This window comes from Charadrius vociferus, unplaced genomic scaffold, assembly GCF_000708025.1.
Source record: "Charadrius vociferus isolate BGI_N301 unplaced genomic scaffold, ASM70802v2 scaffold467, whole genome shotgun sequence".
NCBI lineage: Eukaryota > Metazoa > Chordata > Aves > Charadriiformes > Charadriidae > Charadrius > Charadrius vociferus.
In genome coordinates, this window is record NW_009649309.1 from 1,303,321 (window position 1) to 1,315,211 (window position 11,891).

Genomic DNA, 11,891 nt, shown 5'->3' on the forward strand with positions numbered 1-11,891 from the left:
AAACCTGCTCCAGAGTGGGTTCCTCCCTCCACATGTCCGCAGGTCCCTCCAGGATCCTGCTCCATCAGTCTTCCCACAGGGTCACAGCCTCCTTTGGGCACATCCACTTGTTCCGGCATGGGGTCCTCCACAGGCTGCAGGTGAATATCTGCTCCACTGTCAACCTCCATGGGCTGCAGGGGGACAGCCTGCCTCACTACGGTCTTCACCACAGCTTTCAGAGGAATCTCTACACCACTGCCTGGAGCGCCTCCTCCCCTTCCTTCTTCACTGAACTTAGTGTCTGCAGAGTTTTTTCTCTCACTTATCATTGCCATTGCACATGTTTTATTTTTCCCCCTTCCTAAACACATTATCCCTGAGGCACTGACACCATCCCTGATGGGCTCAGCCTTGGACAGCAGCAGGTCTGTCTTGGAGCCAGCTGGCATTGGCTCAATCAGACATGGGAGACGCTTCTAGCATCTTCTCACAGAAGCCACCCCTGTACCCCTGTCACTATCAAAACCTTGCCACGCGAACCCAATACACACCCACAGAGGAGTATTTTTGCCAGTCACCTCCTGTTCATTGCTATTGCTTCATCTCCAGCAGTGGTGGTATGTACACCTGGTATGAACATCAACTTGTTCTGAGGTGAAGAAATCATCAATATTCATGGCTTCTGCACAGGAAGTTTGACTAAACTGATTTCTGCTTTAAAGCTTTTTTTGGGATGCATAACCCAGCAGCAATTTCTTGGAACAGTTCTTATACATATCTGCGCACTGTTTCTTGGCTGTGTGCTTCCCTGGCAAGATTAGTGTTTTAATCTCACCTTAAACAATCAAAAAGAAAGACAGCAAGTGCTATTCCCTACCAAAGCTTTATTGTGAATGGGTGTAAAGGCATGGATGGGAAGGGCTGCTCATACATGAGCTCCCTATCCCTTCTCCTTTCCAGCTGGATTCGGTCCTCTCCTGAAAAGGGTGATAAAGCTCTTAAGGTATCCTTATCCTGAGAGCACTGCGCGAATCCCTTCCTCCAGTGCTCATTTTGATTACTTAGACTAAGCAAGGATGAAGGGTTATGTCAAACTATAGTCCAACAGACCACTATTCATCTTGGAGCAAAGAAACACAGGCAGAAGCCCAAACTAAGCTGCTGCTCCTTCCTTGGACTGACAGGTTCTTTCCATGGGCAGATGACAAACTTTCCAGATCCCTTTCTCCAAATTTCCAGAGACCTTCTGTTGGGTCCTGTTACAGAGACCCATCAGGCTCTCACACCTGCCCAACAGATCAAAAAGTGGGCACCCCAATCCTGCTTTTCCTTGTCTCTCCTCATTTTCCCAGTTTCTCCTTTGCCTGATGTAGAACTCCTAGAGTCACTCTACAAACTACAGGTCCCTGAGCATCTTGCTGCCTGAACAGGTCTGCAAATGAGTAGCTATTTACTGCACGCACAGCTGAAAGGAAGGCACGAAAATCTCCTTATTGGATGAAGCTGCCTGCTAAGCCAATAGTTTCATGACTACTGGCCAGCACATTTCTCGTTACCCCATTAAGCAACTCAAGCTAGTGACATCCCAGACAGCTATGTCATCACAGCAACCCAATCAGTTGGGCGCTGATCCTGTAACTCTGCAAAGGGTTTTCTTTGGATCAAACCCCAAAAACCATATCCAGTGAACCAGACAGATTTGGCCCTTGGTAGTTCAATCTCATGGTTGCAGGGAAGAGCAGGATAAGGCTCAGGGAAAGGAAACAAATTTGGGAAGAGATCTGGAGCAGCTTCTGTAGGAGGGATGACTGGCTGAGCTAGGACTACCCATCGTGGGAAAGGGTGGCTGAGGGACATGAGAGATGTCTGACATGAGGACCGTCTGGAGAGAGTGAACAGAGAATGGCTCACCGCTATTCTCTTTCCAGTTCAGGATCTAAGCAGTGACAAATTAAACCACCATGTGAGAAGTCAGCTAACTAAAGGAGATAGTTCTTGTGTTGGGTGGGACAACTTCTTGGTAGAGGATACTGTGGAAGCTATCATCTGACAATGCTTAAAAAGGCAATTAGGTGAATAAATGGAAATAAAAAATCCACTGAGGCTCAAGAGAATCAAGTAAGGCCTTAGCTGCACACTGCAGGAGGCTGGAGGAATGTTTTGGGGGAAAGTATCATTGAGTGCTTACCCTGGTCTTATACTGTCTCCAAGCATCTGCTGTCAGGCATTGTCAGAAGGCGATAAGCGGAAGGGCAGGTATCTAGGAGGCAGCCAGTTCTGAAGCAGTGATATATGGAGGGCAGGGAAGCAGGCTGAAAAAAAATTGCAGGAAAGTCACACGTGCATCATATTTCTAGTGGCCTTTCATCTGGGAAGACCATAAGCTGCTTTGTGAATTGCTGTAGACAAAAGCAGGGCGATCCAGCAGATGCCTGTCTGTGTGGAAATGATGAAAATGGATTTGTGATATTGTGGTACTGATCCTGTGAGCACAGGCACAGGTAAATAACATTACTGACAAGTCCCTATAAGTGCAACAAGACTAATTCTGTACATATAGGTCTGAGCTGCAGTTCGTCTATGAATACAGACTTTTTCCTGCTTGGCTCATACAACGCAGAGAGGCAATCCTAGCAACACTGAGCCCTTCCTTCTCTATCTCTCTCAGAGGAACAAGACATGATACAGAAGAGCTCTGTTATACTCAACTTGCACAGCTTACAGATGCCCTTTTTCAATACCTGGAAATATGGGATCTTGGCATTAGCTATCCTCTTGCTCCTGGTGGCCTTGACCATCTTAACTTGCCAGATGCGTTGGCTCCAGAAACGCAGCAGGACTGGAAAAAGTAAGTATTGGGCAACAGTGCTCATCTGCCCCTGGGAGCCTGTGTTTCTGCTACCCTTCCCTCTCAACAAACATCTTCCACCCTGGACCAAACACAGGAACTGAACAATGTCCTCAGCTTTTATGCTTCCAGGTGCCACCACTTCTGTCATAGTCACTCTGTGGCAAGCTGTGTGTCCAAGGTTTCCATTACCTGATCCGAGACAGGTAAGGGAGCTGGTTCCTCTTGTTAAAATGAAGTTGGCTCTGTGTGCAAGAAGACAAGAGGTGGGAAACTGGGGCAGTTAACATCTCCTGGTTGTTACTTGCAACGGGAAGAAACAAGACACACATTACAGGATCCCTCAAACGTGTCCTGCCCATACAATTGTTGTAGCCTTGCTACAAGCCAGCTGCTTCTTCACCAGGCCAGACACATAAGCACAGCTCCAACCCAACTGTTATCTCATGCTCCGGGTGATGCCAGGCTCACCAACTCTTACTTTCTGTCCGCAGTTCTTCCCAGCCTCCTGTCACCCAGCCTCAGCAACCCCACTCTGCTTGGATGGCTTTTACAAAGGAAAAATAAACTAAAGTAAACTAAACTCGCTTTCCCATCTGCTGCTTCTTCTTCTTCTTTCCTTCTCATCTGTGCAAAGTCACAAGCCATGCTACTGAGTATGGGTAACTCCTCTTGTCCAGAAGAATCAGATCCAAGTGCCATCTGAGCACAGCTTGCTAGACTGCTCTGAGATACATTTTTACTGTAAGAAGGTCTCAAGGCTGTCCCAGAAAGTCTAAACCATATGGTATTCACACCAGGTGGTCAGTGTCAGCACCTGCATGATGGCAATGTTAATCCTGGACCCTTCAGCAGGTCCCACTAACACAGTCTTGCTGGTGACAACACTGTCCCTGCAGGAAGAGAGGTTGAGCAAAGCCATAAGATCTACTGTCCTCTTACCCATGCCCCAAGTGCTTGGGGAAGAAACACTTGCCACTGAACTGGGATCCTTCCCATCTAGACTAACCCTTCCCTCCAGTACAGACCTATGCACAAACTAAACCAAATAAAAGTGTAAGACTCTATGACAGCAATGTCTTCATCCACTACACTAATTTTGGGGGTACCCTCGCGAAACATTCTGCTTTCCAGAGACAGGATCCTCAGTGGTTTTTAAACTCTGGGCTCTCTAAAGGTTTTCACAAACTACCAAGTGAAAAATCCCACTCCAAGACTCTCATCATCATCTCGAAATGTCATCATCTCCAAGCTGGATAGCACTTGCTCAGCTTTTCTTTATTTCCACAGAGAAGAGATGCCACAGCCAAGGCTGGGTTAGGATAAAAGCAGAGAATGGCATTTGGGGGAAGAAAATGCCACCATTTCTGTATGATACCGCAAAACAGAGCAATGCAGATATCAAGGCAAGTACACCGATGCTAGGGTGAAATCAAGGGCCACCCTCATTTTCAGAAACTCCACAGAGTCAAGTGATGGACTGACTGACAGTCCGGTAGAAAACAAGACCCAAAAAGAAAGACAAGAAAACATACAAAGAGACTCTCTACCTGAAAGGAATGGAGGGAGAAGCAAAGTAGAATAGAATAGAATAGAATAGAATAGAATAGAATAGAATAGAATAGAATAGATATATAAAATAAAATATTGCTATTCCACTTAAACAGAAGCTCTTCACGTGTGGTAAGAGGGCCATGCATGCACCATGGCCACATGAAGCACTGATGCATCAGGTCAGCAGCCAGCCCCACTGCCATGATTTTACAGGTATTGCAGCCCAACCAAAGCACCTGTGCACTCTGTTCCCATCCTCCATTGCTCCTCAGCCTCCCAGGGGGTACTAGAAGCAGCCTGGGTAAGTTCTGGATGGCAAATTCAGATTTTGACCTCTCATAAATAGGGCTGCTGGGAAGGTTCAGCTCTTCAGGCCTCAAGCAAAATGTAGCAGATAGATAGGTATCACAGTGTGCGGCAGGGACCTTTGCTCCTGTTTCCAGGTGTGTTAAGGAGAGTTGCAGAGCTTATGAAGTCCATTGCTGAGGGAAGGAAAAACAGTGGCAGAGCAATCCCTGGGGAAACTGTTGCAAAAACTCCCCTCTCACTTGATCAAAAGTTGGAGTTCTACTTGCTTCTCTGTTACCTGTCTCTCAAATTTTTACTGAAAAAGAAGCAATTGCAAACCTTTTCCATCCCCTCTCCCTTCCCATGACTGAAGAGACCCAGTTTCCTCTCCACCTCCAGCCTATGTCTCTGTTACTGGATGTGGTTCCCAGTAAAATTAATTCCTCAAGTTCCTGGTGACCTTCCTGCAGCTGGCCAAAGCTTGCTCCGAGAGGAGGAAGCCCAGGAACGCAGCCCCACTGCGCAGTGGCCAGCTCAGCAACAGGAGAGAGGAGCCAGCACCAAAATACCTCTGGCAGCTGCTCAGTACAAAATGCCTATTAGAGGGTTGCAGCTGCTCCTCTCTAATTAAGAGAAAAACCCAGGCCGGAAAGAGAAGCATGGAGAGAGGTGGGGTGGAAAGGCTGAAGGAGAGCCTGTCCTGCATGACCAGGGGCGAGGAAAGCAGCTGCTTTGGTGTGCTGGCTCTCCCTCTTGCAGCACAGCTGTTGGGCTCTGCTGTGCATTTCACCCATTGTTCAGCCTGAGCTTACACGTGGCTCGCGAGTGAGGCCAGGCGCTTTCCAGCTCTTTCTTCCCCACAGTCTGAAGCAGGCCTAGACGCTTGTGCTGTGCCAGAGAGCTGATGTGCAAGGAGAGGGCAGCGCATGGGGCGCTGGTGGTACCACACAAGCCCTCAGGGTACCCCTGACTCTACTGCAAAGGCACCAGGTCTTAACACACCTTCTTCTCTTCCCACCATTGCAGGAACAGGAGGGAAGTTCAACACTACCAGACTGTAAAAGACCCATCTCTCTCTTTTCATCTTGTCCTCATTTTCTTTAGGTGGAGGTGTTATGAACTGAGCTGAACGAACCATACACCTGATCTCCAGCAGGACAGAGGACCTCAGCAGCATGGGCAGTGATTTGGGGCTCCTGCCCCGCTCCCGAGGCACACTGAAGTTCTCTCTCCTCTACTGCAGAGAGCGATGTGAGCTGCTTTTGACTGGCCTGGAGGCTTGGGGGCTGCCTAGCCATGGGTGTGCCGAGTCCGCTGTCTGGGTCTGACTACTGAGGCAGGTCCCGTCCCACATCCCTGGGCTCCAGTGCATGGTCCAGGAGTGGCAAAGCCGGGTGGTGAAGAACTGCAGCAGGCCAGCCTTTGGAGACCACTTTGTCTTTTCCCTGCAGGATGATGAAGTAGAGAAGAGCACCCTGAAGCTGGAGGTGAGATGGGGCACTAGCTCAGTAGACATAAAGGAGGGTGTCTTGACCAGAGAAGATATGTGTAATGGCTTCTGGAGACATCTCCTTCTCTTACCCCTCTGAGGAACATAGAGGGAGTTAGTCACCAGGTCCTCTCAGAGTACAGCCAGCCGGGAGGTTGGTCCTTTGGCAACACGAATAAGACCAGGGTTGCCAATCGTCATCATCAGCAGCCAGAATGGTCAGAAAGTCTAGAACCCCTAAAACACTTTAGCTTTCAAAGGGATGCCCTATTAATTTCTCAGGCATTTTATTTTTGGGGTCTGCAGTATTGATGTAGGGGGGTAATTGATTTCCCTGAAACTTGTGATTCTCAGTGTGCTGTGTTCTGCCATCCTTTACCGCAGGCATTCCCTGTGGAAACGTGCTTGGATGCACAGTCCTGCAGCAGGATGTGGCATAGAAACTGGGGCCTGGGGTAAATGAATGGCGCTGCAGTGGTTGAGCTGAGGGAAATCATACAGTGTGGGGAGAACAGAGCTGGCTCTAATGAAGATAATGTAGTGAGCAGAAGCAGCTTACAACTACTGTTAGCCTCTTTTCCCTAATTCTTTGTTACTCTTGCTTGGCTGCTTCTGACTTGTCTCATTCAGAGCTAGTTTGGGTCTAGTTCCAGATGTAACACTGCAGATGTACCTGTGAATGCCCAGGGATTTTAAATGTACACCATGCCTTGGCAACAGACAGCTGTGAGACATCCTCTAGACTGTGATGGATTTGAAATGTGTGTTGAGGGGACAGCAGTGAAGACATTATTGGTGAAATCCACAGCAGACAGGTAGTTTTTCAACCAACTATGCCCTGCGAATAATCTGCAGACATCATGATCTAGTAGTAAGAAAGGGCATGCAGCTGAATTCTTTGTACTTTTAATCCCTTGCCACATTATACCATGGTGCCCAGGAGCTCAGCTGGAGGCAGAGGGAAGTGGATCACCCAGAAATATGGAGTTGCACTAGCAGCAGGATAAAGATAAACCAGTACTGCAGAGTTGGTACAAATTCACCAGTCTTGAGGTGCTAGCTAGAGGTGCAATCAGCCAGGGATAGATGGCTTTGCTGGGGGCACATAGTCCTTTAATTGTCTCTGGCAGGTTTTGCTCCCTCCCAGGAGCAGCCAGCAATTGCCATTTCAAAAGACATCAGTGGACTAGGTGGCTTGTAGGTCTGAACCTGAATGGTGATTCCTACCTGTTGCTACAGATCTCATGTTCCTTGACGAGTGTCCAGTTGCACATTACTTCAAAGCCCGTTTGACTTGGCCATTAAGTTTTCCTGGTTTTGCAAGCAGCAAAGCAAGAAAGCTTAGGCCAGACGTGGGAAATTGCTGCATGCTGGAGAACCACATGGTGAAGAAACAGCTGTGGAGGGGGGACACAAAGAAGAGATTGAAGCCATGTGTAAGCACATGCACTGACGGCCCCAAGCTGCCATGAAGCAAGTGTGGGCAGCTGTCAGAGGACGTGCTCTTGTGCAAGGGGATACTAGCACCCTCCTGCTCCTCCAGCCAGCCCTGGCAGGGACCAAACCTTGCACAGAGCAGGGGCAGGACTCAGCAAGATCAGAGGGGCCATGGCCTTCACACAGCCTGTTCAAGCTGGTCTGAGAAAGGGGACGGGGCGAGATAATGCTACTTCGATGTTCCAGTAGGCAGATGTCCAAAAGCAGTATGGTGTTAGCAGAGGGTGGAAGCACAGCAGAAGAGTTTTTTCAGGTGATACCACTGAAAGAAAGCATCTGAATTTTACTCCTTGGCACGGGGCCTTCTTTGCTATCATGGCAGCCCAATCCTGACTCCCCCAAAAGCCAACGAGTGAGAACGGAAACACATGAAAACAGACCCTAAAGGCAGGTAACTCCCCTTGAGTGAGGTTCAGATGTGGTTCGTGTGGATGCACTTGTGGCTCAGCTCCATCGTGCACCTCACCCTCATGGACACACTTTTTCGCTCTCTCCCACAGGTTCAACGGTTCGACAAGTACTCCAGAAACACTGTGCTGGGGGAAGTCAGGATCATCCTGAGTGAATTAAAGGCCTCCCAAAGCTTGGTTTTATGTGAAGAGCTGCAGAAGACTACAAAGGTGATGACTCTATCACTAGCCTTGGACTTTGTGCCCACATGGTGGCCAGGGAGCTGCATATCAATACAGCCAGCCCTTCATTTTATTAATGAAAAAATCCCACCCTGCATCCTTGGGGCCATCTGTGTCGTATTCATGGTAGCAGATCCTTTCTGCTCCCAGCACACTTCTCAAGTAGGATCTGCAGGAAGACAGGGCTTTAGAGTTTGAAACTGCATCTTAAAGGTGAGATCTCCAAGGAAGGATGAAGGTATGTATATTGATGACCAAGTTTGTTGCAGCACCTTTTCCCTTCTCCACCCACAGAGACAAGACTTCACTGTGCATTACAATGGCGGCCATTTGGTTTGTTTAAAGAGACTGATGGCCCAAAATGAAGACATGTGACATGTTCAAATAAGGAATTAATAGCAATTTAAAAAATGTTAATGTATTTTAAGTGGCTGCTAATGACAGTATCGTATTTTGTAATAGAGGACAAAGTGGCATCTCAAGTCCATCAACCTGAACAATTTCTTTGTAAGAAACATCTATTCATTCCTTACACATGGGAAGTTGATGTAAAATGTGAGCAACATGAATTTAATTCCAGACCTAGCTCTCATAGTACCCTAACATGGCAAAGTCCACAGCCTGTAGGGTTTCCTGTGGCCCTCTGGAAAAAAAAAATACCACGATGTTATAAGACCTAGTACTTTACTACCATAAATTAGCACAGATGCACGTGGATGTAGTCTGTACTGTACTACCTCATGCAGTCATTTTTGATGGGACTCAAAACTCAGAAGACACCCTTACATTCAGGTTATCTGGACACAGGAGAACAGGGGGTCTTCCATTCCTCCCTAGGAGAAAGGGAAACTGCCCCGCTGAACAAATGAAGAGCAGATGATAGCAATTGTTAAAAAGTTAAAAAAGCTAAAATTCAGTCTCAAGAAAGACAATGAAGGGCACGATATGGCCAGCATGCTGCAGTGGCCCTGCATTCTCTGTTGCTGAGGCCCCAAGAGCACACTCATGAGCTGCAGGAAGGCTGACATGTGGCCTTGTTGGCTGCAGAGGTTGTTGCACTGGATGTCAGCTCACCCCATGCCCATATGCTTTTCACAGGACATTGGGGGAGAAGTACTTGTGTCACTGAAGTGCCTTCCCATCTCTCAGAGGATAGAGGGTGGGCTGCTCAAGGCAAAAACTACATCCCCTTGAAGCACTGCAGATAAAAGTAAGGGGTTTATATCTGCTATTCTTGCTGCTCCATTCCTTATTCTGCTGCCTGCTACCTTCATCTTACCCACCCAGAGAGATGAGGAGGTGTTGGGGAGAAGATCCCTTGCATGCCGATCACACCCCAACAAGTGCTGCTGAATCAGACGGTGTCTGTCTAGCCTAGTGACTGTCTCTGACAGAGGACAAAGTAGTATGGGAATAAGACAGGCATAAGTGATACTCCCCCTCTGTAGTCACCCTGCCTCTTCCAATTCACGGCTTAGAGCTAGTGTTGGTTTCTGTGTATTTAGAAATCCCTGATGAATTTCTTCTCCCTGCACTCCTTCGGTCTTCCCTTGAGCCCATACTAACATCTAGCATCCACAGCACCCTGTGGTAGCGTCTTCCACACAAAACTACACTTCTGTGAAGAACCACCTTCCTTTAGTAGCGTTGACCTTGCTGCCTCCATTTGCTGCTCACAAGAAAGTCGCCACACTGCTATGAGCTGGTACACAGCCCCCAGCTCATTTCAGCAAGGTGGCCATCTGATGTTAGATCCTATGAGTTTTGACATGGAAGCTGCTGTTGTTTGCTCATCACACTAATGAAATGCCCAGCTACTTCTCTCAGGCAATGCCTTCTACTCCTCTTCCCTCTGTCACAAGACTTGAATCCCCTTTCTCTGCTCTGCAGAGACCTGAAGACCAAACTTCATCACAGTCCTGTTGCCCTCATTATAGAGCCAATTTGTTTTTCCTCTTGAAGATACCCTGGGGTAGGGGCAGTGCAGAGATCCTGCAGTGCTCCTTGGGGTTGTAACCGGAGCATCACTATCATCCTTCAGTCTCCACTGAGTGGAGATAAGATAGTGCTCTGAGGCCATGGACACTTGAGAGCAGCCTTAGAGATGCTCTGCATTGCAGATAAGCTGTAGACAGCTACCTACCCTAAGAAGGCTGAGGTAGAACCCCCTTTTTCTCCTGTAACCCAACATTTGATGCACAATGCAACAATACTTCAAAGTCTGGGCCCTTGTCTTATGTGGGTTTCTCCCCTGCACCATCCAGCTAGATGGAGGAAAGAAGGGAGGGGAAGAGCCGGCCATTTTCCTTCTGTAGTGCTCAGCACATAAACAGTGAGAAGGTAGGCAGCCCTTTCGCTTGCCTCACTTTATGTCCTGCTCTCCCTCTTGGTTGTATGTCCAAGGTTTCTCCTTGGGACTGGGAGAAGCACAGCAGACTTTGAATTCTTGAGCTGGTCTCTCCTGGGCTGAACTCTTCCCACAGCCTTAAATGCTCAAAAGATCTGCTTATCTGTACCTCTAAAGCCACTGTTTTCCATTTCAGTAATTAAATACAGGCAAAGCAATTGCAAAGGCTTGTCTCTGTTTTTTCTTTCTGAGCTTTGCTGCAGGTGTTGGATTTAGCATAAGCACTTACAGGGGGGCTAACAGGAGTAAATCCTTTCCTCCATCACCCTGTTTCTACTAACTTCAGAGCTTGTTCCATAACTACAGAGACTACGCTCAGGTAGTCCTTGTTAAATCACGCTCTATTGTTATAGGATGGTGAGATCCTATTAGCTATGTACCTACCAAGATGTGATTGCTTTGGCCAAGTGGTCTGTTTTCCAGCAGTACTGAAGCTAGCATAAACTTTGTTACTAACTTTGGAAAGTGTGGGATCAAACCTGAACAGTTCCAATATTCAGCTGTAATCCAGCCCTTTTCTGGCATGACTACCTTATGCAGTATTATGTCTGTATTTGAAATGCCCGGCTCTGGGACAGGGATAGATACCCCAAAGTTTCATTTCTCCTTTCTCTTCCCCATCTCAGATGTATATGCGAGATGTATATGTTTCCTGCAGTCACCACAGAAAAAAGCACCAGAAGTCCAGTCCATGGGCCCACACCCCGCTCATCATCTTCAATGAGACTTTCCTCTTCCACATGCCTGAGCCTCCAGCGTGGGACTGTGTGGTCCTGGTCTCCATTTATTAAATGGACTCAGACTCCAGGCATCTCATTGGACAGGCCACCCTGGGGAAGAGAAGAGCGAGCGAAGCAGCTGACCATTGGGACCTCGTGATAAAGTCCATCCAGCAGCCTGTAGCTAAATGGCATCCTCTGTTCATTTAGAAGGGAGGTCTTCTGCAGCAGTTGCGTGTGGTGAATCTGGCCAGGTTTTCTTTCACAAAGACAAGCCAAGGCAGCGCTCACAGGGGCTATATCTAAAAAAAGATGGATCAGAGCCTGAAATTCATGCTCCCTAAGACATGAACAGAGGTAACAATCTTTTGGCTTTATCCCACTCTTTGCTGCTGCTTCATCTTTGCTGATCCCATGTCATCTTTATGATAGCAGCAGGGTTTCAGTAGTCCCTTGATCTGGAGAAGGTTTGTAC

At 47.8% G+C, this 11,891-nt stretch overlaps 1 protein-coding gene across 1 annotated transcript; it reads left to right on the plus strand.

The window, feature by feature from the left end:
• The first annotated feature begins 2,661 nt into the window (after nt 1–2,661).
• Nucleotides 2,662–11,626, plus strand: LOC104290304 (synaptotagmin-6-like). Its single transcript, XM_009889391.1, is given in 6 exon segments — nt 2,662–2,830; nt 4,121–4,256; nt 5,826–6,159; nt 8,159–8,278; nt 9,389–9,500; nt 11,337–11,626. Coding segments are annotated over 6 exon segments (1,161 nt in total).
• The last annotated feature ends 265 nt before the right edge of the window (nt 11,627–11,891 follow it).